The sequence below is a fragment of the Puma concolor genome, chromosome B4, assembly GCF_028749965.1.
Source record: "Puma concolor isolate L17-30 chromosome B4, mPumCon1.1.hap2, whole genome shotgun sequence".
Lineage (NCBI taxonomy): Eukaryota > Metazoa > Chordata > Mammalia > Carnivora > Felidae > Puma > Puma concolor.
The window spans coordinates 14,866,536-14,893,388 of record NC_141673.1 but is presented as its reverse complement, the minus strand read 5'-3'; the positions used below and the strand labels follow the sequence as shown (position 1 = coordinate 14,893,388).

Genomic DNA, 26,853 nt, shown 5'->3' with positions numbered 1-26,853 from the left:
ATGTTATGAAATGGTAGCTGTTGTTTTGCTATCAAAATAGTCACTTGCCCAAATATCCTATTGAAACTTGTTAGTGATTTGCTGGTCACTAAGTCCAACGACTCTCAGATTTTCGTTTCTCTGCAGCACCAAACAAGGTTAATTGAGAAACTTGCTCCCATTTCTGTGGCCACGCTGTTTTATAATAGTCTATAGATCTGTTCCTGCTCAGTCCCTGCAGACTGAGCCTTGAGGGTAAGAACCAGGTCACCAGCCCCAGCAATCAGGACAGAGGCTGGCTCATTGTGGTTCTCAGGAATTGCCGAAGGACTGAGAGCACCACCAAGGCAGAGACAGTTCTGCTAGTCTTGTGTCCTGGCCTTGACTTCTCGTTCTCCTCTCCTCAGTAAGCAGAGCTGTACCCTAAGACTCACCTGCAGCCCTCTCATCTCCAACCTGGTTCTCCTGCAAACCTCGTTTTCTCTGAAATCCAATGATCTGTTTAGAGTCTCTCTTCTGAGCTCCTGTAATACAACTTCAGCTGTCGCCTTGATGTCCTGTAGCATCTTAAATTCAACAGGTCTAACTCCAAACTCACAGCCCTTAGGAAATCAATTTTTCCCAGCACTTCCTGGTTTCTGAGAGGGGGACCACCTGTGTTCAGTACCCCGGGCACAAAATCCTGGATTCACTGTCAACTTGTCTTTCTACACTTCCGTCGTCTTATTGCTGTATGAGCTAGGAATCTTTTGGTTGCAAGAAATTTCAACTCAAACTGGCTTAGGCTCTTACATAACTGGGAAATCCAAGGATATCCTGCTTCCAGACACAGATGAGTCCAGGAGTTCCAGTCCAAAGTTACAGGGGCTCCTGCTTTTCTACCTCTCAGCTCTGCTTTCCTTTATGTGGGTCCCATTCTCAGGCAAATTTGCTCCATGTGGCACGATGGCTGTCAGCAAGTCTGGGCTTCCATCACATCCTCCTAGCAACACCAGGGGAAAGAGAGCACCCTGTTGTCAGGTAATACAGAAACCCCACCCCGGATTAGCTTTTATTCTAACTGGATCATGTGCAAATTCCTCAGTTTCTGGGGCTGGGGGCTTGAGGTGGAGGAAGCGATGCTGAGTATCCAGGTCCGGGCCTAGCGGTGGAGTCGATTCATCCAAACCACATGAACAGAGACTGGGGGTGGAGTAGTTGTCTAAGAAACATATGGGTCTGTCACCAGGAACAAAGAGGACTTACGTGGGGGAGGATACCAGCTAAGGAGACACCTGCCACAGTCTGAGAGATGGCAGATGAGGATGAACAGGTAAGTGATGTGGGCACAGAAAACGAAGAGAAGCATCTTAAAGATATCCAGGAGTTAGAACTGACAAACTTGTATGAGGGTGAGAGAGGGGCAGGAATCCAAGATGACACTAATTTCTGGCTTAGGTGATCAGTAGGTGGTAACGTCTTTCCCCAGACCTGGAACATATTTTAAAGGAGGAAAAGTGATGACTGAGTTTACATGTTCAGTTTGAGGTTTATGAATCCTTAGGTAGAGATGTCCAGCAGATGTGGGCTGGAGATGAACGTGGGGTCACCAGCCATAGGTGATGGTAAGTCATGGAAATGGGTGAAAATGAGCCATGATGAATGTAATGTCCACAGTGACAAGATGGCAAAGACCTAGCCCAGTGAAAACATTTTAAGGAGTGTGCCAAGAGTGGTAAACAGCCTCGAATACTACAGAAGGTATATAAAAACTAAATTGGTCCATCTAATTAGCAACTACAAAATAACTGGTGACTTTGGTGAGTAGTTGCATTGGAATGGTAATGGCACAAGCCAGGATTAAGCAGAATCAAGGATGGGATGGGAGCCGAGGAAGCACAGGCTTAGGGCAAAGGTATTTCTCTGAAGGAGCTTGGCTGTGATGGAAGATGGGCCAGAATATAATGTCTTTCCCCTAAAGCACGCGTTCTTTGTGGTTATCAATCAACACTTAAATTGCTTTTAGTTTTTATTTTAAGCATATGCACATCTGTTCTACATTCTCAACTAGACCAAGTTCTTTTTCTTTTTTTTTCTTCCTTCCTTCCTCCCTCCCACTTTCTTTATCTTTCTTTCTTTCTTTCTCTTTCTTTCCCTTCCTTCCTTCCTTTTCCTTCCTTCCTTCCTCTTTCTTTCCTCTCCGAGAGCAAGCACACATGCAAGTGGGGGGACAGAGGGAGAGAGAGAAAATCTTAAGCAGGCTCCATTCTCAGTGCGGAGCCCAACATGGGGCTTGATCTTGTGATGACTGTGAGATCATGACCTGAGCCAAAATCAAGAGTCAAATGCTCAACCCACTGAACCACCCAGGCTCCTCTAGACTGTATGAACTTCATTAGGACCAAGAATGGTACTCTGCACAGTAAAAATACAATGCTTGTCAATTTATAAAACACGAATTTTGAACAACCTGTCTTGGTGCCAGACTACCCGTTTTTTCTTCCACTCTGGGAAAGAAACGTGCAGCAATTGAGGTGAGGCAAGTCCAGAAGACCTTCTAAAGCTGACACTCTAAAAGTGGGAACATGGTTCCACGGTGCTGGAGTCCCTGGAGGTGCTTGGTATTTTGAGGCTCCCTGTATTTTACGGACATGTGGACTATAAAACAAGGCAAAAGGAGAGGCCTGTTTCACACATTCATCCAGCAGAATAAAGCCTTTATAGTTCATCACAGAATCCTTAATGGTGGTCAGAATCTCTGACCTGCCTCAGCAAGGCCGAGCAATCCCATTTAAGAGATGTTTGTGAGTACTCCACATTAAAAGTTCCAGACTGGACTTGGCTGGTTCCAGGATTGAATAGGAAAAGCAGCACAAAATGGTTCCAGGAGCTAGTGTGACGTCAGGAAAACAGCATAAACGTGATAGTCACAAGACCTTGTTCTCTATGCCTCTGTCATTAGTTGGGTGCCCTTGGGCTAGCTGCTAGACCTTTCTGAGGCCATATTCTAATTTGTTATTAGGGGATAATACCTACATTGCCAACCTCATTAAACTCCAGTGAATGGCTCACATAATCATCCTTTCTTTCCTCAGTAAGAACTAAACTTTATATAAAAGCATTGGGTTAACTACAGAGCAGGAATGGTGATTTTTAACCTGTTAAGTACCTACTATATGCTTGGCACTTGGCTTATGCACTGTGTCTCTGTGAGGTACAACTGAAATCACCACTCACTTCTCTGGACATGACCCTCTCCCATAACATTCTCCTCTCCTTGGATCACTGGTGTTTCACATAGCAGATACCAGTTTTAGAACAACAGCTTTTAAAGATCCAGATCTATTAAAACCACTTGGTAGTATTCCCGATGTGCCTGATTGGTGATTAACAGCATCTTCATAATCAGCAAATCCAGATGGCCACGGATCATGTTCTCTGGATCTAAAAATCCCACATAGTCGAGCACTGGAGCAGATGCAAAAAGAATGATGGAAGTTAAGACGTAAGTACAGATGTGTGAGTTGTGTGCTGGAGTTATAGGCACAGGGAGCGGCATGTGTCTCAGCAACACAGGTGAGGTCTGCGAGGAGCTTTCAGAAATAGGAGAGAGGAAAACTTTATCATGAACATGGGGAAAAAATACGCAGTCTCAAGCAGGAAAAACAGGAAAAGCTAAAAGAAAAAAAACCCACTGTGCTTCGGTGCTTTTTGAAGGTTATATGAAGTATAATTTGGAGATCAAAGTGGGATTTGCAAGATGAATTCAGTATTTAAACCTTCGTCTCTTTGCTGCCCCAGGAAAGTTGTAACATTAGAAAATTACGATTGTTCCTATTTTGCTAACATCCATGGTTTTCCCAACCATATACTGACGACAGGGATGTACCAATATACATCACAACCAATGTGAGGTTTTGAGAATATTAGTTATAAACAGACTGACTTTCAGAGGTCCTCAGTGAGGGACCAAGATGTGCAGTGCTAATGACTCCTCTCCATGCCTGAAGGAGCCACACGGTGCCTTATCAAAGGGTGTTCTGGCTGTGCGTGAGCACGGGACAGGCCTAGGGTATTTTTACTCAGGGTGAAACAGCTGGTAATGTCCGCTTCATTTGAACATTTATTTTTAAGTGGCTTTCTGCCTCAAATGGGAAAAACATCTTTAGAACAAGGAAAACAGTATCTGTGTCTTTCTTTATGAACTCAAAATATTAACCGTTACCCCCTATGGCCATTAACAGAGCTAAGCTCACTGCAAATATGGCAGACAAGAAAAGCTTATACAGCAGAAATGCCACCGCATAAAGGATTCTCTGTAGTTCTCCTACCTGTTCCTCCTCTTACTTCTCTGAAGAGTAACTTTCAAAGCATCTAATAAAACTCAACATCTGTATTTAAGATGATGCACAGCATTTCTTGCAATGACATCAGTTTTGGGAGGTGATCTTGCTTTGAATTAGTTTCAAATGACATGTCACCAAGCAAGGCCTGGTTAGAGGGAGGGAGTCTACACTCCAACACTGTCTCACCTCTAGAGTCTAGCGCCTGCCGGAGGCCTGTTCCTCACGTTGAAGTGCCCTCCAGTGCTCACCAGTAACCCACATCCTTGTCATCTGTGCACAACAGTGGCTAGGCCAGACTGAAGGCGTTAGTAACCTAGAATTACTGCATTAAGATTCCTAACTGCTTTATTTTCAAACTCTACCATCAAAATATTTAGATTACTGAGTGCTCAGAGTAAAGACATGCCGTGCTATTTCAGAACATCCATTTTTCAGAGGATGTCTACCTTCTCCAGCCTTCCAAATGGCAGCATGTACAAGATACTCTAGTGAGGGTTTTTTATTACAAGTTGAAGGATAAGTTTTAGGATACGATATTTTGGAGTGAGTTGCTGAAAGTAACCTGTGAGAAAAATGAGGGAACAGCAACGCTAACCCAAGTGAATCAAGCAAAAATACTACTTGTCCTAGGCTATAAACTACTAAGCACAAAATATAAACAACATATTGTAACTTTATTAGATTTTTCTATTTTACTGGCTGTTTGGACTCAACAAAGAAAGGCCTTAGTAACCTGTAACTTTAACACCTCAGGTGTCACAGTACAGAACACAAAATCTGATTGGGTGGCACAAGACCAGTCAACCTGTCACACGGCACCCACTGACATCGCAGCTGTGGTCATGTCATGTTTTTATAATAATTCAATCACAAACGTAAGACATTCGGTATTATGTGAGGGTTCTCTGCTGCTGCTGTGCAAGGCATCACCCAACAACAGTTTACTAGACAGGCCTAATTAATGACAGATACCAGCAGGTGCCACTGTGCAGGGAAGTCAAAACTCTGCCTCATATTTAGAATGAGAAAAGTAGCAAGTCTATGAAAAACTATGACCTCTTTTGGGCTCCTATTCCTACACCTCCATACACACTCCCTGCTCAATGTGTCCCATTATCCATTCATCTAATATCCAGGTAGGACTCCGTGGGTACTTTCCAAGTGAGAGCGGTGTTCAGGGTTTTGCTGGGTTCAGGGGAAGGGGGCAGATGTGTGGATAAATGGACAAACTGACAACAGGAGGAGGGCAAGGAAAACATTTCAAAACTCTTAGTTAATAGGATGCTCTTCACAACACCTCTCAGAATGTAAACAGAACTTGGTGTAAACAGGTTCATTCTGATGAATAAAGACTTACAGGATTGAGTCAGGCAGTATCTTGGCCTATCTGCACCCCTCAAAAGATTTTCCTAAAACCTGGGGGACAATCAGGGAGGAAGTACATCCACCCTTTCCAAAGGAGGGCAGTGGGACTCCTCCCAGAAGGTAATGTTACAACACTGGCTCCTGAAAGCAGCAGCCGCCCGCCAGCTACTTTGCAACAGGCAGTTATAGCTGCACAATTTGGAACCCGTCAGGTCTCGAGTCTGGCGTCTGAGGAGCATTTCAGTCCACCTCCATTACGTGAGAGGCAGTGGCGTTCGGCAGCTTCGGTCAGTGCTCTATCCTTTGATCACAGCAATTGGTCTCAGTTTAATGGCCTTCTTGCTGATCCCAGCATCATGGCAGGTGTTCACCACGTCAGTCACATTCTTGTAGGACTCAGGAGCCTGCAAGGGAGGAGTTACACATCATCAAAGTCTATTAAAATGGAATCATTGAAAGCATTAAACTTCATGTGGGATTAAAGAAATGCACATTAAAGTAATACTGAGTATTCTTTTGTCTGTCAAATAAGGATTAAAATGATGAACGAGCTCAGTGTTGGTAAGGGTGATGGTAAGATAAACACTTCCATCCTGTTTTATATTTTTTCTGTAGTTCTCATAATTTCCCCATAGAACATATATTACTTGTATTACTAGGAAAAGCAGTAGTTGAATAAAACATATACACCAATACCCGACAGAGAAGACACACACCAAACAATCCTGTTAGTGGTAATTATCTATGGATGGTAGTTACTGGCCATTTTGATTTTCTTTCTTTATATATTTCTGCAGTTGTCAAAATTTCTGGAACGCACATATACTACCTTCACAATAAGGGAAAGTTCTGTTCAATGCATGTATATTACTGTCAGTGTATGTGCACACATTCATGGGTACACATGTACACACACACTGTTATCTCTGACTTTCCAGCAAAACCACCACCCACCCCTCCCACCTGGTCACTGTCCTGCCACCATGAGAACCAGTTTCCTTACACATACCCTTTCTTCCTGGTCATGTCAGCACAGACGCTCAGGCCTCCTGCTGACTCCCACAGGGCTCTGCACATAGCCCTTTCTAGCTCATGTCCCATTCCCTGCCAACTTCTAACTTCCCCACCACAACCTCTGGAACTCCCTCCAGGGAGTCATGTGCAGAATCCTTTCCCTCTTCCCCTCTTCTCTGAACATTCCCTTTACCTTCCCATTCTTGCTGAAACACAGATCTCCCCTAGGGATATTACTTCCACCTCCAACTTTCTGAAGTAGTAGCTGTTTTCCCTCCTAAATGGGGTCCTATCATTAGGCTGAGACTTGTTGTTCTTGATTCTTTCCAGACCATTCGTGCTCCTTCCTCCCTAAGTACTCTCAGCTTTGAGTCTCACAGTCATAACATTTTTCTACCCTTTCTGGATGTAGTTCCCAGCTAGACTCTGAATCACTCCCTAGCATTACCTGAAGATTTCTTGATCCTGGCTCAGTGTCCCTCTCTCCTGCTAATAATTCCAAAGGATTTCAGTATCTAGGAAGAGGATCCTTTCAGTATCTTGGCCTCTTAGTTCCCTGAGCTTTGCTCCTTCAAGTTTATTTTTAGAGAGAGAAAGAGAGAGAGCGAGCGAGCACGCACAAGCAGGGAAGAGGCAGAGAGAGAGGGGGAGAGACAATCCTGCACTGTTAGCACGGAGCCCAACGTGGGGACTCAATCTCAGGAACCGTGAGATCATGACCTGAGCCAAAATCAAGAGTCAGATGCTTAACCAACTGAGCAACCCAGGCGCTCCGAGTTTTGCTCCCTCAGTGCTTACCTTGGCCATTCACTCCCACCCAGGGCCATACCCCAGAACTTATCATTACCAGTGATCACAACTCCTCCATAATCTCAATTTCAAGCATGTCATGCTGGTGACGACAGCTAGGTTTCCAGCTCACTCCCCTCCTGTGCTTCATCTCCAACAAGACCTATAATCCTTTTGCAACACCTGTAATAACCTTGCTTCTCTCCCACTGCACCGTACTTGCAAACCTGGTTAAAGTTAGTTCAACATCTATTTCATGCCTGCACCTGCACGGCTGAATGTAGTTGAAAAACGCCCCATCACTGAATTTAGCTCAAGTAGGCGCCTGCTGCTGTCCTGGCAACCACCCAAAATTTCCCCAGGCTGATTACTATTTCTCTTAAATGGTCATCTCCTACCTTCTCCTGCAGTCTTACTCCTAGTTGCTGGTACTACTTTCTATACACTGAAAACAAGAGAAGCAGCCAGAATAGAATCTCCACAAACTCTCACCATATCCTCCCTGACTACCTGCATCCTACCTTCTGTCCTTCCATTAATAATTCATTATCTGAGCTCTTAACCAAACCAAGCCCAACCACCTGCACATCCGATTCCATCTCCTCTCTTCTACCCAAGGACACTGCTCCAGTAATTCCCCGCTTTCCTGCATTATCAATTTCTCTTCTAGAATATTCTCATCAGGGTGCCAGATCCTGTTACTCTTCTGCTCAAAATTCTCCCATGTCTTCCCATCATCTCACTCAGATTAAGAAGGGCAAAAGTCCTTCTGTAAAGGAAAAGGCAAGGACCCACATGATCTGGTGCCCCTGCCTCTCTGACCTCATTTCCCTCGCGGTGGCCTCCTTGCTATGTCTCGAACACCCAAGCATAACCTCGCCTTAGGGTTTCTGCACATGGCTGTTCTCTGTGCCTGGAAAGCTTGCCCCTAGATCCCCACATATACCCACACGGCCCACCCCCTCAATGCCTTCAGGTCTTCACTCAAGTATCACCCTCTACACCCTACTTAAAACTGCACCCACTTCTGATTTTTCCCTATCCCCATCCCATTTGTACTTTATAGCACTTACTGTCATCCAACACACTACATCTTTTACTGTGTGCTGAGTTTCACAAGAAAGGGATTTGTTGGTTTTGTTCTCTGCAGCACCTAGAGAAGCACCTAACTATAACAGATGTTTAATTAAGTGTTTCCCGAGTCAATGAAAAAATCATATGCAAAACATGCAACTAAGGAAAATACCAACTGTTAATAGAGGTTATCTCTGGCTGGTGGAATTTTACATGGCTTGTTTTCTTCTTTGCATTTTCCAAAATCTCTTAATTAAACAGGTGTTCTTCTTAAAATCAGAAAAAATTAATAGTTGTTAAAAAATAAGGCTTTGTAATACTCTGTGACTCAGCCTACTTTTAGGACTTCATTCTAATTATTAAAACAGCTGGAAAAAAACTTCATGCATGAAAACACACATTACAACTTAATTTATAATAGCAAAATCTGGAAGTCAGTTAAATGTCAAATATGGGCAGAAACTCATGGTACTTAACTGGGAGACTATTTGGCAACCATTAATTAAATTATTTTAACGATTAAATTATTAATTTGATCATTAAAATAATTTAATTAATGATTTGGCAATCATTAATAATTGTTTTATCTTTACAAGCAATACTACAGTAATGTGCTAAATTTAAAAAAGGACTACAAAATGTTTGTAAACTATGATTATAATTAGTTTTTAAAAAAGCATTTAGGGAAAAAAATGGCAGTCAGCATCCTAAAAAAAGGAGGTTAACAGTTGTGTTAGGGCACTGAGTTTCTGGATGACTACCTTTCTTTTAAACTTCAAAAAAAAAAGTTATGGGGTGCCTGGGTGGCTCAGTCAGTTGAGCATCTGACTTCAGCTCAGGTCATGATCTCGCAGTTTGTGAGTTCGAGCCCCATGTTGGGCTCTGTACTGACAGCTCAGAGCCTGGAGCCTGCTTCAGATTCTGTGTCTCCCCCTTTCTCTGCCCCTCCCATGTTCATGCTCTGTCTCTCAATAATAAATAAAAAAAGTTGGGGCGCCTGGGTGGCTCAGATGGTTGAGCGTCCGGCCTTGGCTCAGATCATGATCTCACAGTCTGTGAGTTCAAGCCCCGTGTTGGACTCTGTGCTGACAGCTCAGGGCCCGGAGCCTGCTTCGGATTCTGTGTCTCCCTCTCTCTCTGCCCCTCCCCTGCTCATGCTTTGTCTCTCTCTGTCTCAAAAATAAATAAGAACATTAAAAAAATAAAAAATAAAGTTAAAAAATGTGAATGTTTAAAAAAAGTTATGTTGTTTCTATTTCCAATATGTGCATATCTGTACATAACATACATATAACTTAAACAAAATCTTGGCTCCCTTTTGAATCAAAACTATTTCCCTAAACATCTTACCCTTCCCTTTCCAAATGTGCTTTCAAATTTATTTTATTTATGTATTGTATGTATTTAGAGAGTGTGCACAAACATGGGAAGGGGGGAGGGAGGGAGGGAGAGAGACGGGGGGGGGGGGAGAGAGGGAGAGGGAGAGGGGGAGAGAGAGAGAGAACATTTTAAACAGGAGCCACGCCCAGCGCGGAGCCCAATGTGGGGCTTGATCTCATGACTGTGAGATCATGACCTGAGCCAAAGTCAAGAGTTGTATGCTTAACCGACTGAGCCACACAGGTGCCCAGCTTTCAAATTTAAGTATACAGCTGTGCAAAAGAAAAGTTAAAATGAGTCAGCTCAAACAATTTTTAAAGTTTAATATGTAGAAAGGTAAGAATCATTCTTATGTATTTGGCTTATAATTAATCTCCACACAAAAGACAAAGATACACTTTAACTGAGGTTATTTAATAACAAACGTAATACAGCAATACTAAAAATTGTTCTGTGTAGTGGCATAAATCAGAGACAGTTTTATGCTGAATATTTATCAAAATTCACTTACCTCTTCCATAACCAGTTTGGGCGAGGCAACGCGGATTGCGATTCCCATATCTGCCAGTTTGTCCAAGACATCCTGGAAATCTAAATTACGTCGAGATTTTGCTCGGGATAATGCACGGCCCTGGATTGGGGACAGAATGAACTTCACTTTATAAATTCTGAGCTACAATTTATGTTCAATTCCAGCAATTATTTAAGCCCTTGGGATTATATGCCTTTTCCTTGACTTCTTTTTAAATTAAAAAAAAAAAAAAAAGTAAAAAAACAATCTTTTTCTGTATTCTCAACCTTATTAGGTGTCTTTTGTTACAAGTCTCATCATATCCTTCTGGAAAACAAATTTCCACCTATACAAAACATTCAGTATTTAAAGATTCAGTTTTGTGTTTCTAACTACTATTATCAATTCAATATAAATACATTGATTTTAATATAAACAGTATGTCTATTATCACAAAAACTTTATGCTTTGTGATTTAAAACAGTTTCTCAACATCAGCACTACTGACATTTTATTAAATGTTTATTTATTTTTGAGAAAGAGACTGAACATGAGCAGGGGGAGGGGCAGAGAGAGAGGGAGGCACAGAATCTGAAGCAGGCTCCATCTAGGCTCTAAGCTGTCAGCACAGAGCCCAAAGCAGGGCTTGAACCATGAGATCATGACCTGAGCTGAAGGTGAATGGTTAACCGACGGAGCCACCGAGGTACCCCAACACTACTGACATTTTGGACCAGATACTTCTTTGTGTAGAATGTTCAGCAGCATCCTTGGCCTGTACTAGAACGCCAGCAGCAAAGCTACTCTCCCTCACTGTGACAATTAAAAAAGTGCTTCCAGGTGCTGCTAATGTATGGTGTGAGATGTGCTGGTTTTGATCACTGGGTTAAAATTAGGAATTGGGAGGCAGCTGGACGTGAGAAAGGATCAGAGAAAAAGGAGGATTTAAATATTATTTGTGAAGGTCTGTCCTACAAAAGATACTTTAGTTTCCATTTTCTACTCCATCACGAGCTAAGCATTCTCATGGCTTAGAACAGGGGCTGGCAAACTGGTTTGTGGGCCAAATCTGGTCTACCACCCGTTTTTGTAAATAAAGTTTTATTGGAACACAGCAATTCCCATTTGTTTATGTATTGTCTACAGCTGCTTTTTCATTACAATGGCACAAGGGAATAGTTACTACAGAGACCCCATGGCCCAAAAGTCTAAAATACTTACCACCTGATGCTTTACAAAGTTTACCGACACCTGACTTAGAATGAAAGAGGCGATATGGTAAATAGGTGTGTATGCAGTCTATGCCTGGGCTGTGATTTGCAAATCCCCCAAATCTTGAGTGGACCTACCTAGTAAGGAGCAAATTATGCAAATGACTAGGTCCAGTGAATCACTGAGATAAGCTTTGATGTAAACTTGCATCAGTTAAAGTTATATCCGTTGTGCTGGTCTGACAATTTCTCAGTCTGGATTTTATAGCCCTGCAGAGATGAGGAACAGTCCCTGGCGCTACAACGACTTCACTAAAGTAGAGACACTAGGTGACTTTAGTCAGTTCATTAGACAGTGTATACTGTGGGAATAAATTCAGGTAGAAAACAAGACAGACCCAAACTTCAACTTTGTTAATGCTCAAATACATTTACCTATCGAAATGCAAAAAGACGATTAAATGGAAGAGAGCATTTCTACCTAAGTTTCTGTTTTCCTTACCGCTCCGTGACAAGTTGTTCCGAAGGTCTCAGTCATGCCCTGTTCAGTGCCAGTAAGAACGTAACTACAGGTGCCCATGGTGCCACCAATGAGCACTGGTTGTCCAGTGAGCTGAGGATACACAAATCAAATATAATTTAGAAAAGCATGAGCTTTTTATGCCTGAGATTTACACTTCCTCTCACATTGTAGGACTGTGGGAAAAACCTGGGCCTCTAAATACATTGTTTTCACAACTGTATTATGAAATTATTTTAACTCTTTGATAATCAAGAGAAGTGGAAGGGAGTGAAAATGTGAGGGCCAGGAAGGCAGCAGAAGACACACAATGTAAGAGCAAAGCCAAATCCAAACATTTGGGGAAGTGTTATTAGGAAGAACCATCCCAGGGAATGCACTTGCCCTTTTCAAGCTCTGGTTTTCTCATCTGTACAATGGGAGCAGACTAAGGGCCCTTCTACCTCTATCACAGCCAGACAGCAAGAGAAGAAGAAAAAAAAAGTTTTTTTTCTTTTAATTTTAATCTTGCTTTCCAATCATTCAAAGGCCTTGAAAAGATCACCTTTATGGAGTAAAATAATGTCCATGCAGGACGTTTTAGACAGTCCACTGCAAGCAGATGATAGGGGGAGTCACTGCTTCAGAGAAGACTGAAAATCACTGTTCTCATGGATGACAGATTTTCTTTTCACAACTGCTGCCTTTCTCCTTATTATTTTTTTTAAGTTTATTTATTTATTTAGAGAGAGAGAGGGAGGGGGAGAGAGAGAGAGAGAGAGAGAGAGAGAGAGAGAGAGAGAGAGAGAGAATCCCAAGCAGGCTCCACACTGTCAGCACAGAGCCCGATGTAGGACTTGATCTCACAAACTGTGAGATTATGACCTGAGCCGAAGTTGGATGCCCAACTGACTGAGCACCCAGGCACCCCAGCCTTTCTGTTTAAATTCACTCATGTTTAAAGCTACCTAAATCATGCCCCCATGGCTTGAAACCACAAATGGCTTAGTACATACTTGGTAATCAACAGCAATAAGGGGATGGTGAGGAGGAAAAGCTCGGGTGGATCCCTTCCTGTGCACCAACAGTGTCCGTTCCTTTCCATCCACCACGTGCTGTTCGACTTTGGCAATATTGTGAGAAACATCATAGATCACATGTAGGTCCAAGTCATCAGGAGTTGTGTTGAAGACCTTGGCAAAAGCCTAAGGGGAAAAGCTTGAGTTAAAAGCAGCCAGAACCAGCTTTTTAGAACTCACCTGATTTCAGCTCATCTGTTTCTGAAGGGAGTGAGGGGTTTAAGAGCTCAAATACAGCAGTATTATTAATCTTCACATAAAAGACAAAAACCATGTTTTACACCACATCGCAAATTCCACTCTGTAAATTCCAATGCTGGTTGAAAAGCTGCTGGGCTACTCTTGATCCCACCCTCAGAACTTCTTCCTCAGCCTTCTAGTCTTCGTGGATGGCACTTCTATCCTCTCTGCTGCTCAAGGCAAACTCTAGGAACGATTCTGGCTCTCTTCTTCCCTCATTCCCCATGCCTGATTCCCTGCTGATTTGGTTTCAGGAGACACCAAGAGCCTGGACATTCCCAATATTTCCAATATTTGTTACGTTTTGAAAACCAAATTCTGTAAGCTCTGTTTTACACTCACCGTGAGTAACAGAAGAGCAACATCAACTGTACCTGACGGGTTAAGAAGGTCATGGAAGAGCGGTTGACCCAGGCATAGTTCCCAGCAGCTGCCATTCCCTTCAGGTAGTCCTGACCCTCTGGGGAAGCGATCCGAGCACAAGCCAATTGCCGGTCGTTGACTATGATCTTGTCTCTCTTCATGGCTTTTTCCATAGCAACCAGTGCATCTGGACAAGAGAGAAGCAAGTCTGAACCAGCCAGTTTTCCCTTTGTAATTCAGATTGCAGAAAAGCAGGCTATACTCAAGCCCATTCTTTGAAAAGCAAAATGCAACTTTCCCTTTGAAGTGTTTCTAACTTCATCTTGGTCAAGACATACTTATTAGGCATCTTCTGTCAGAGCTGTGTGACAGAAGCTACGTGGGCTGCGAAGACAACACCTTCCCTCCAGGAACTTTTTAAGGGGAATGAGATGTGCACTCAAACAGCAACAATATGATCTTAGTTTTTCCTTTCTTGGCATGAGAATGTATGAATAGAAGCAGTAAAGTGCACTTTATTACCATAATGGTTTTTAAAAATAATCTTTCAATGACTTAAGAGAAAAGAGTTGGAGACAGGTTGCTAGAACTGCAGAAAAACCAAATTCATGACGAAGTGCTCAGAATACTCAGTAGAAAGTTCAGTATTACTAGTCAATGCTCCATATATTTGCTAGATTAAAGATTCTAATGGGTCAGTCTGGCCCAAATTATTAAATTCCCATAGGATGAAATGTGCATAGAAGGATGAACTATATAACATGCAACTTAAGGTTAGTTATAATTTCCATGTGTCTACATACCTTTCCACATATTCATAAATCCTTTCACACACACTATCATCAGAGACTTTGCTGCTATTCCCCTGCCTCCTCTTTTGTCCGTGTTGTCTTTTGGCCATGAATGTCCTTTGTGCGTGATTGTCCAAACTGCAATAGTATGTGTTCACGCCACTCCCAAAATCTTTTTCCTACAGACTCTAGATCGACTCTTCTATAGCATTTTATCAACTACTATCTTTTCATTTTAATCAACGTGACATCTCTTTCTTGAGATAATTTGAGGGCAGGTCCTTGCCCATTTCCTCAGTGAATCCACCGTGATACTTAATCTTGCACTATAGGTATGTTAAGACATATTTGTATATGTCATAAATGTATAAACACTTTACATATACTATTGCATTTAATCTTCAACATGACGTGAAATAGTAAAACCTACACAGTATGGTTTGAGAGCTTTCTCTCTTAAATCTCTATTTCCATAAACACATGTTTGAGCACTAAGTCAAAACTCAGGTCCAGAATATACCTGTGGCTACTTGGTGGCCCAAGCCTCTGCTTCCGCTGTGGATCATCACACACACCTGTCCCTTATGGTCAATGCCCATTTTCTTAGCAGCGTACTCATTGAAAATCTCATCCACAACCTGGATTTCTGCATAGTGGTTTCCTGCTCCCAGGGTCCCCAACTGCAAAAGTAAGAATGATAAAAATAGCTTCAATTCTGCTTTAAAAAAAAAATCCATTTAAAAAGCAAATAGGTAAAAACAACCAGTAACAAAAAATAATCACAATGTTTTATATAACAAAGACATTTCTGAGCCTTAGAAATGCTTCATGCATTTAAAGCAATACACAGTAAAAAATATGGTACAGTAGTTCTTGGAAGTTTACTGTATCATTATCTGCTTGAGGTATGCACATATAAAAAGCTTCATAAACCAAAACTCACACCATTAAAGGGCTTATAGGACACTTTAAACATCGTGGAGAGAAAGGTCAAATTTTGGGATGAACTCTGGTGAATGTGGACTCCTACACAAGGTCCAAATTCAAATGTTTTTTTGAAACATCAGTGAGTTCACTGACACCTACCACTATCCACCAATGAAAGAATATGTTCCATAACTGGAATTAATAGATGTAGGGACCATGGAATAGAAGTGCTGGAAGGGTCTTTAGAGGGTGTCTAGTTTTAACTATTCCAATTTTCAGATAAGAAAACAGACCCAGAGAAGCAAAAGAGACTTGCCCACAGTCACAGCGAATTAGTGGCAAGCCATCCCAATTAGCTGTAGATTTCAAACATGTGGTATATTCTGATCTCATGAACACCATAAATTGACAACGTATGTCTTCTCACTTTAGGCTCCAGAAAATTCAGCCAAATCTGCAGATTGTCAAAGTATGTTCATACGCAATTTGGGCATACATTTTAAGCCTTATAATCATATCCCACTTTTCTCACATTCATTTCTAATTCAGCATACTTTGTTTTATCTTATGAACATCTGCGAGATCCTAATACCTTTCCAAAAGAGTAACAACAAAACATAAACAAGTTTGTGTTCTTTTTGATATACTGTAAAAAAACCCCTGGGGATTATATTTGCCACATAGAAGACAACTTTTGCCCTCAACAAAAATATATGGTAAAAATGAGCATGTTGCTCTTCCGAAGTGTTACCTGAGGAAGGCCTCTTTTCTTAGCCCTTGCGGAGACCTTATTGGGATCGGCCTGCAACATCCTTCCGTACTCCTCACAGTGCTCCTTGTCTTCAGCCCAGGCGTAGCCTTCCCTCAGGGACCAGTCCACACCCATCTCCAAGGCCTCCTCCAAGTCTCTGAGCGAGTAATAAGGTCTGGTCATTTCACAGCCAAGGCAGAGCAAAAGCTACGATGACCACATCTCAACAGGGTAGAGGGAAGCAGTCCCATTCACTATCTGTCACCTGCGTACCAGACACTGTGCTGGATGCAAAGTTTATGCTCTCAGCAATTCCAGTATTTTGAGGAAAGCACTTACATGAATAATTGCAACATAAAATGTAAGTGTCGGGGCGCCTGGGTGGCTCAGTTGGTTGAGCATCCCACTTGGCTCAGGTCATGATCTCACAGTTTGTGAGTTTGAGCCCCGTGTCGGGCTCTGTGCTGACAGCTCAGAGCCTGGGGCCTGCTTCTACTTCTGTGTCTCCCTCTCTCTCTGCCCCTAACCCACCTGCATTCTGTCTCTCTCTCAAAAATAAATAAACATTAAAAAAAAAAAAAATAGTAAATGCCATACAAGAGATATTATAGTTTTATTATTTTTTAAAATTTTTAAGTTATTTCTTGTTTGCTTGTTTTGCTTTTTGTTTAGAGAGTGAGAGTGTGTGCCAGCAGGATAGAGAGCTTGGGATTCTCTCTCTCCCTTTCTCTCTCAAGATAAATACACTCTAAAAAAATTATTTATTTAAGAATGCTCACCCAACATGGGGCTCAAACTCATGACCCTGACTAAGCCAGCCAGGCACCCTTACTATGATCTCTTTAAACCTCAGTTTCCTTTCGTGTAAATTGGGAACAATACCAGGTTTACTATCTAGATGAAACGACAGGATATACATACACTACAGCACAGCGCCTTCCATGTGGGAAGTGCTCAATAACTGTCAGTTGGTATTATTCTATTATAAATTCTGTACGTCAAAAGCTGTTCTAATGAACATCTGTTGACTAATGTCTCTAATATATGGGCAGGACCTCATGCTTAAAAGAACAATGCATTACCACTTCCTAAAAAGTGACTGAATAATCCCCATTTCCTCAGCATCCTACATTAGATATGAATTCGAGGGTCATTGTGGTTATTTTCTTTCTCACTCTATTTATTGGAAAGTTGTCTTCTTACTTGGCATTCATGGGGATGACACCTTTTGATCCCACCCCAACAGGAATGTGGTCAAACATAGCCTGGGCAAGCTGCTCCTTCACTGGCTGGACATCGCTTTCATCTAAATTGGTTCTGAGCAAGCGGACACCGCAGTTGATGTCAAATCCGACACCGCCTATAAAATAGAGAAAAGTTAGTCAAAGATCAGCAAAACCAGGTAGTTGAACAATGTTACCTGTGGTTTCTCACCATTAATACAGGGTGTGAAAGACAGCTATTCTTTCAAAGGTTAACTTAAAACATTTTTTTTTTTAGTCTTTATTTTTGAGAGAGACAGAGTGCGAACAGAGGACCAGAGAGAGAGGGAGACACAGAATCCAAAGCAGGATCCAGGCTCTGAGCGGTCAGCACAGAGCCTGACGCGGGGCTCAAACTCACAAACGCGAGATCATGACCTGAGCTGAAGTCAGATGCTTAATTCACTGAGTCATCCAGGCGCCCCAAGGTTAACTATTTTTTTAAGGAACCCACAAAGTAGGTAAAGTCTGATGGCATCAAGATGTTTAAAATGATGTACATACTACAGGTACTTGGTGGGCCAGGAAAGTGGTAATGAACAATGAGCGTCATCTAGGCTAGAGATTAAAATGGGAATTATGTGCTTCTCTTTTTCTGTGCATCATTCTTGTTGGGGGTTTATGAATTCTATTAGCTTTTTCAAAGGGCCAATATTTGGCCTTGTTCATCCTTTCTACTATATATCATTTCATTAATTTTGTTAATTATTGCCATCTTTCTATCTTTTCTGGGTTTGTTTTTCTTTAGTTTTTTGAGATGGATGCTTAGATTACTGATATTTCAGCCTTTCTTCTAATTTGTACATTTAGGACCATGTGTTTCTATCTACATTTGGCATTAATAATAACCCAGTTTTTAGACAGTATTTTTTATTAACATCGGTTACAATTATTTTGTAGTTCCCATTACGATCTTTTTTTGAACACATGGGTTATTTATTTATATTTTATTATATATTTTAGAAGTTTATTTATTTTGAGAGAGAGTGGAGGAGGAGCAGAGAGAAAGGGAGAGAACCCTAGGCAGGCTCTGTGCTGTCAGCACGGAGCCCGACGTAGGGTTCGAACTCACGAACTGTGAGATCATGACCTGAGCCAATACCAAGAGTTGGGCGCTTAACTGACTGAGCCGCCCAAGGTCCCCTATTTATTTATATTTTAGAGAGAGAGAGAGAGAGAGACAGACAGACAATGCATGCCCATGAGGGGTGGGCAAAGGAGAGAATCTTAAACAGGTTCCACACTCAGCTCAGAGCCTGACACCCGGGCTTGATCCCACAACTCTGGGATCACGACCTGAGCCAAAATCAAGAGTCAGACACTCAACCAACTGAGCCAGCCAGGCGCCCCTGACCTGTGGGTTATTTAAACACACATGCTTACTTCGTAAATATATGAGATTTCCCCCTAGTTTTTGTTGTTAATGACTTCTAACTTAATTCCACTGTAATAGGTAATACCTTCGGTACCAGGAGTACTTAAGCCACTTCTGTGGTCCAGGAAAGCTTTAAGGTCTGTAAGAGTAACTATAATAATGCTGGGGCATCTAGGCGGCTCAGTTGGTTAAGCATCCAATTCATGATCTCAGCTCAGGTCTTGATCTCGCGTTCATGAGTTCAAGCCCCATACTGGGCTCCATGCTGGGCATAAAGCCTACCTACTTAAAAAAAATTAATGCTATGGGGCCCCTGGGTGGCTTGGTCAGTTAAGCGTCCGACTCTTGATTTAGGCTCAGGTCAGGATCTCATGGTTCGTGAGTTTGAGCCTTTCATCAGGCTCCATGCTGACAGTACGGAGCCTGCTTGGGATCCTCTCTCCCTCTCTCTCTGCCCCTCCCCCACTCGCGCTGTCTCTCTCAAAATAAACTTAAAAAAATAATGCTAACATATTATTTACATTTTAAACTTTTCTCTTCTGTGCAGTTTTCCAAAGGCTACGTGACAGATGATGGATAATGAAACACATACTTGTGTGTTACTGTTTTAAACATTTCTCAGTTTTAATTTCTGGTAAGGTAAATACTGATAAAAGCCTTTGAGAACAGCCCTCAATCATTTTTCAGAGGATAAAGGGGTCGAGTCCAAAAAGTTTGAGAACTGTTTGTTGTTAATTTCAATGCTTTAAAATTTGAGACCCGATTACGGCTCAGCAGTGTGGGCAATTTTGTGAACATTCTGTGTGCACTTGGAAAAATGTGTATTCCACAGTTCTTGGATGCACTGTGACATGTGTGCACACACACCACACGTACATATTAGAGGTCAAGGCGTCAAGTTTGCTAACTGGACTGTTCAAATCTATATCTTTACTGACTGAAATCTGCCATTACCTCAGGAGAAAAAGAGAGCTAAATGCAGCGCTCATGTATCTGCACTTTTTCTCTGGCCTTTGCCTCACAAATTCCTATTGTTTCAAAAGCTTTCCTACGCTTCCAATCAGATGTGTTTTTCTCTCTTATTTTGTTTTAAAAATTTTATTCAGCCTTTCTTGTTATTCTTGGCAGAGGATTGCTCTGAAACAAGCTTATCCACCATCGCAAAAGGCAGAACTCTCCAGATATAATTTAAACTTTCATTTCTTTTTCAGACTCTGAAAGCAAAGACATTATCTGGTGTGAAATATTTTCAGTGAAAGCACCCCACACCAGAAAAGATATATACAACTAGACATCAATCATAATGATGACGATGAGGGCAAACACGTCCCAAACACTTCCTACGTACTTGGTACTGTGCTAAGTATCTTACACAGCTTAACTCATTCAATCCTCACGGTGACGCTACGTGGAAGTAACACTGGCTCCAATTTTCCCAAGAGTTAACTGGGACACAAAGAAGACACATAATTTGCCAGTGAAGTGTTTCAGTTCGTTCTGTAGCCAATGTCTAAAAAGTGCCTGGCACAGAGGAGGAGCCCAAATAATTTTCAATAAATGTACGCTTTACTTGATGTTTTAATAGCTTCTGAGTGCTCACAATTAATTCCCTCAGTAAATGAGAAAACAAGAAAGGACAGAACATGATGAGACTGAGAGATGTCCATACTGTTCCAGAAGGGCTACGCTTCACACCTGATGGCAGACGTGCAGTGTGGCCTTACCTGGGGATACCACTGCTTCAGGGTCATTCATATCGAAGGCTGCCATGTTCCCAATAGCAAACCCATAACCTGAGTGGACATCAGGAAGCCCGATAGATCGCTGAAAGAGAATTAGAAAATGAAATCCAGCTTTCTCAACCTGGCTCTCTGGTTGCCTGACAAGTCATATTAATTCTCAAATAGTATGTATAGGCCAAAGTCTTCCCAAATCAAGATTTTGTTTTCAGGAAATCTTCTCTATTGGTGGAAAGAAGTGTAAAGTCTCCTAATCATAAAGCTAGCTATAGCAAAAAAACTCTTTTTAATAAACTCTGACCATTAACTGAGGTAACAGAAAGCAGAAAAGCCTCAATGTAACATGATATAGGATGGCCACATACTAACTTTAAGGTAGTATTATGTTTTTTTTTTTTTTAAAGTTTATTTTGAAAGAGTGCGCAGGAGGGGCGGGGTAGGGGATGGAAAGAGAATCCCAAGCAGGCTGTGCACCATCAGCACAGAGCCTGATGTAGGGCTTGAACTCATGAAGCGTGAGATCATGACCTGAACTGAAATCAAGAGTTGGACACTCAACCGACTGAGCCACCCAGGTGCCCCTAAGGTAGTGTTACATTTTAAAGATAATCTTTAGACATGGACAAATTGTGGTCATGTCAGGCTAAATGAAGGGACATAATCTGATTTATACAGATCCTTAGTGCTTAAGCAATCACAGGAAAATATAACCCATCTGATGGTAGGCATACTGTATACTGTCTATATCTGGGGCCTGGAAATGGCCCTGATCCAGGAAGAATGCAGGTCAAACATGGTCAGGACATATGGAGACACCTAGACACTTAAAAAACGCACAAGCCAAGTGCCAGCACAGTAAATGGTATAAAGACCTCAAAAAAAGTCTGTTGTAAGGATTTAATATCTTCTTCTGATAGTAGAACCTGAATGTCACACTGTGGAGGGGGCCCCACTTGGAGCTCCACCGGGCCTCCCTGTTACCACCACCACCCTCCTTTTCCAGTCATGTCTACAACAGCTACATTGTCCTTTTTTCTGCTCCACAGTCCTAACCCTTAAACTTCCGTCCATTCTTTCTCCAGTCATCCTCTCGGATGGGGCCAGAGTGAAACTTTCAATGTTGGTACACTGATCCAGGAATAATGATGGACTGTGACAAAGAAACAAGAAAACAACACTACTTCAAAGGTTTTTGAATGCTTACAGATTCTAGCAAAAGGGAACCGAAACTGAGATGTTACCCAGACTCAATTACTTAAGTCCCATGGTTATTTCTACGTGTTTGAAAGTCACTGTCTAAATGACACCACTATCAGTTATATGTGGCCAGTCATCCACTCAGCAAGTTTTTAGACAAAGAGAAATATAAATGATTAAAACTCTGAACATGGACTCACATGAACAATCCCAGGCAGGGCTGCCACATTGCCAATTTGTTTCATGGCTGGCAGGAAGCCACCAACACCTGAAGACAAAAATTCAATATTAGAAAAGGAGACACGGTTGATTTTTAGCATTCAGGATATTCATGTTTCTAGCTTGCATGAAATGAAGGGTAGTGGTTAGGACTACCAGAACAACACAACATGAAAGGATGTTTGAGATGAAGGGGGAAGGCAGCACACACGAAGGAAGGTAGTGAGGTCAATCACAGGGATTAGAAACATGGCGTCAGTGTTCTGTGCATACCACGAGAAGGGTACTTGCAAACACTGTACTGGGAAATGTAAAACAACTATTAAATTTTATGTTGCCCATGTAAAAAAAATGTATTCTTTCAACAGTTTATATTATTTACCAAAAAAAAAAAAAAATCAACACTGGATTTACTGTAAGAGACAAAGAAGGGCAATGTGGACAAGCTGGGAAAACACTGGATTGAGAGGCAGGGGATAGGGGGCTCTAGGCCCAGCTCTGTCACTTGGTTGCTGTGTCACTATAGGCAAGTCAGGATGTCCTGGTGGGGAGAGGAGTGGGATTTAGTTTGTCGAGCTGAAAATAAAAGGGTTAAAACTAGGTTCCATTTTTGTATCATCACCATTAGAGCGTTATATTAGAGCTTTATACATTTATCTGTAAAGATGACTGCAGTTCTGCAAGATAAATGTAATAAAATTCTCTTTTATAGATGAGATTAGCTGAAGTTCAGTGAGGCTACTCAGTGTACTTGGTTAAGAATATGGACTTTGGAATCAGATACTCCTGGCTTTGAGTTCTGGCTCTGTTACCAAGAAGCTCTGCAATCCTGGACAAATTGAAACTACTTAATGTCACTGAGCCTTGACTTACGCATGTGTAAAATGGAGATAACATCTTCCTCTTAAAGTGACTCTAAGAATTACATGAGATCATCTATGTACACTGCCTGGCACACAGTAAGTGCACAATAAATGGTAGCTTTTATTGCCCAAGGTTAGCTGCGAAACCAACCAGGTCCACCCAGCTCCAAATAGTTTCTAGAAAGCCAGGTGGCTAACAATGTAATGTGATCACAAATAAGTAACAGGTTTTGGTCTCATTTAAGTCTTGATCATCAGCTACAATACTTTTGTATTTTAAATTATCACTGAGTTACTATTTTCAGACCACAGAGAAGACACTGTTTATGTGGCCACACGTAAAACTCTAATGTACTTACCACCACCTCGACAGGCATTTCTTAATTCCTCAAACATTAATTTTTCCAGAGCATCATTCACATAGAAAACTCCTTCAACCTGGTACCAAAGAAAAGGAAAAACTATGTCTGAGCACATGCCCAGTGTCTAGGCAATGGATAGAATATAAATACTGTATATAATACTTACTTTGCTTTATTCTTTATAAAACACTTCCTCATTACCTTAAGCAAGCAGAAAACTTCCAAAGATTACAAGATGTTCCTATCTTTAAATATATTTTAATGTTGCAATGTTCACAAATTATTTTTTCTCCTACTCTCAAAGCCATATTTTAGAATTCAACAGGTAGGGGCACCTGGGTGGTTGAGTTGGCTGAATTCCTCTCAGGTCATGATTTCATAGTTCGTGAGGGGCACAGGGTACGTGAGTTTGAGCCCTGCATCGGGCTCTCTGCTGTCAGCACAGAGCACGTTTCAGATCCTCCCTCTCTCGCTGCCCCTCTCCTGCTCACTCTCTCTCAAAAATAAATGTTAAAAAAAAATTCAACAGGTAAAATATTTTTTGCATGTGTGATAAAGCACAGTCTTCCAACTATGCTCTAAGGTCAAAAGTCCTACTGCTCTTGTGCTTCTAAAAATCAGTGGGTCTTGATAAATAGATGAATAATAAAAAAAAAAAAACAACCAAAAGGTTCTAAACATAAAAATGCAGTTATCTGACCTTAGTGTACTTTGCTCGTGCTTAAGACAATAGCACATTACACTTTATTGTGTCCTATGCTGATCTACAGATCTATACTTAGGTAAACAGCAAAAATTTAACATGTAGCTATGCATCTGTGTGTTTAGTTCTATAATCTATATAGTTAGTTTTAATAGGATAAAAAAGCTTGATAATAGAACATAAAAAGGCAATGGGGGACATAATTATGTAATACCAAAGGCCAGAACATTTTTATCAAAGATCAAATATTATGAAGGAACTGCCCACTAATGGATAATGGATAAAGACTTAACACTTAATCATCTGGACAAATCTCTTTCTTTTATAAGAGGATTTCTCCATGAATAACACTACTAGTTGAAGGAAATGTCTCCAGTACAGTTTTCTAAGTGCCACATTTATTTTTATACACATATATCTTAATGGCTATTTATTTTTGAGAGACAGAGTGTGTGTGTGCATGTGCATAAGCCGGAGAGGGTCAGAGAGATCACAATCCTCTGCTGTCAGCGCAGAGCCCGATGTAGGGCTCGAACTCATGAACTGTGAGCTCATGACCTGTGATGAAATTAAGAGTCAGACTCTTGGGGCGCCTGGGTGGCTCAGTCGGTTGAGCGTCCGACTTCGGCTCAGGTCATGATCTCACTGTCTGTGAGTTCGAGCCCCATCGGGCTCTGTGCTGACCGCTCAGAGCCTGGAGCCTGTTTCAGATTCTGTGTCTCCCTCTCTCTCTGCCCCTCCCCCGTTCATGTTCTGTCTCTCTCTGTCTCAAAAATAAATAAATGGTAAAAAAAAAAAAAAAAAAAAAAGAGTCGGACTCTTAACTGACTGAGCCACCCAGGTGCCCCAAAAGGGCCACATTTATTAATTCACCAAACATTTACCGAGGACTCATGCTTCAGGCACTGTACTGGGCCACTAGGGGAGAAACAAAGAATATGAAAGATCCCATTTTTGAGGAATTTCCAGTCCAGGATGCAGCCCAGACTAGAAAATTAAGAGTACCACGAGGCAACTGCCATGACAGGTGCGTCCCATGGGAGAAACTGATGCAGAAGTGGTTCAGCAGCCTAGCGAGCCCGTGGAGGTTTCACGGGTGTTCACTGTTTGAACTAGCGTTCAAAGAACAGGGACATGACCTGAGCTTAGGAGACACTTAGGAGACAAAGGAGGCACAAAGATGACAAAGGTGGGAGGGGGGTGTTTTAGGGAAGAGGAATTTTCAGTGCAGCCCAGGGGTCTTAAGGGAGGAACGGAGATTAAGTAGGATGGGGCAATCTCTGTGAAGTCACTAATCTCAATGAGAATGGGAATACAATTCAGGGTTAGCAGAATCTGTATCTTCTTAGGAGCAGTATATGGAGATTTCAACTCACTTAGGCGGGAAGTGGTGGTGAAGTGTTTGTTGTACAAACAGTTAAACCACAAGTGCCTAGCAAAATGAGACTTGCTCCTGGGCAGAATCAGCAGCCGCGTGTGTATCACAGGTCAAGCCGGAATCACTACCAGACACGGACAGTGGGTTACCATGATCATGCCATGGTTAGTTCCTATTCCCTCTTTCAGGGAACCAGATTCCATCAACAGGAACTGGCTAAATGGAAAACAGCCAAAAAGAATCTTAGGCCCGGAGCTTTTTCTCTCTCCTCTCCGCGTCTAGCTAGGTGCTTTGCTCAATGGAGGACACTCAGGAAGTTTTGATGTTGAGTAAAAGAGTGAAATGGCTGTCAGGAACTTTTACCAAATCACAAACCTTCAATACACTTACAAGGCACCTTAAGTGATTTCAGAAGCTATTTAATAACATATGCACCAAAACCTTACAAATGCCTCTTTTCCTTCACTTTAATGGAAGATAATAGACACAAATGGCAATGAAGCCCGAGAAATACAGTTGAGCCCGGGCTTTCAAACTCCCTGGGACTGGGTCCCCAAGTCTCCATCGGGAATACATCACTCCGCCAGAGGAAAGCGAAGTAAAATGGGTATCGAGTCCTGGCTGGGCTTCTTGCTGGGGGGTGGGGTGGGGGTGGGTAGAGGAAGCCGTGTCACCACCCGATCCTTAGCGAGGTGATTATTAAAAACAGGCTACCCTGACCTGTGAACTTAAACTGTTGTGAGACACAAAAACGTCTCATTAAAAACCCACACAGAACAGTGAAGGCTAACAACTTGCTTCAGCGTTCTGTAAACGTCACCCAGATGACCAGCATGACTCAGGAACGGAGTTCGTGTCCCAGCAACTCCACCCCGGACCGGCTGTGCCACCGGGTAAAAAAAAAAACAAAAAAAAAAACCTACTAACATCTCTGAAGCTCGGGAGTGTAACATCTTACGGGGCGTTTTTGAGACTTCTGTGTCAAAGCGCTTCGCAAGCGCCGATTTCGTGTTCACGTACATTTCCCAGACACGCTCCGCTCTGCTGGTCCTCGTGGCCTAGGGACCGTTCCGGCCGGGACGTGGGGCTGGCCGGAGGGTGGGGGTGGGGGCGGTCGGAACACTGCCGGGGGGCAGGGGCGGCCCGGGCGCTAACTAGGGGTAGGGAGAGCGACGGGGAGGCCGGGCCGGGTGGGCAGGGAGGCGCCGCGGGCCCCCAGGCGAGAAGGCCCCGCCACCCCACCGGCTCCTGCTTCTCCGCCTCACCTGCATGTTGGGCACGAAGCCCTTCTTGATTCTCCAGCAGTTTTTATTGATCTTTTCCAAGAACTGCAGCTCATCATTATAGCTGCGACTCATGGCGGCGGCAACGGTGGCGAAAACTCCCGGCTCCGCTTTGAAGAGCTACTGCCGCGCTGTCCCGCAGCCTCAAGTACCACCTTCGCGCAGTCAACGCGC

The 26,853-nt window shown here is 42.4% G+C and overlaps 1 protein-coding gene across 1 annotated transcript; it reads right to left on the bottom strand.

The window, feature by feature from the left end:
- Positions 1 to 4,959: 4,959 nt before the first annotated feature.
- RTCB (RNA 2',3'-cyclic phosphate and 5'-OH ligase) lies at positions 4,960 to 26,845 on the bottom strand. Its single transcript, XM_086712431.1, has 12 exons — positions 26,662 to 26,845; positions 23,313 to 23,391; positions 22,072 to 22,139; positions 20,660 to 20,759; positions 17,502 to 17,658; positions 16,299 to 16,455; positions 15,141 to 15,300; positions 13,841 to 14,016; positions 13,164 to 13,352; positions 12,151 to 12,261; positions 10,438 to 10,557; positions 4,960 to 6,073 (listed from the first exon to the last, which is right to left on the bottom strand). The coding sequence occupies exons 1-12, from the start codon at positions 26,752 to 26,754 to the stop codon at positions 5,966 to 5,968; spliced, it is 1,518 nt and encodes a 505-aa protein (XP_086568557.1). The 5' UTR covers positions 26,755 to 26,845; the 3' UTR covers positions 4,960 to 5,965.
- Between the last annotated feature and the right edge of the window lie 8 nt (positions 26,846 to 26,853).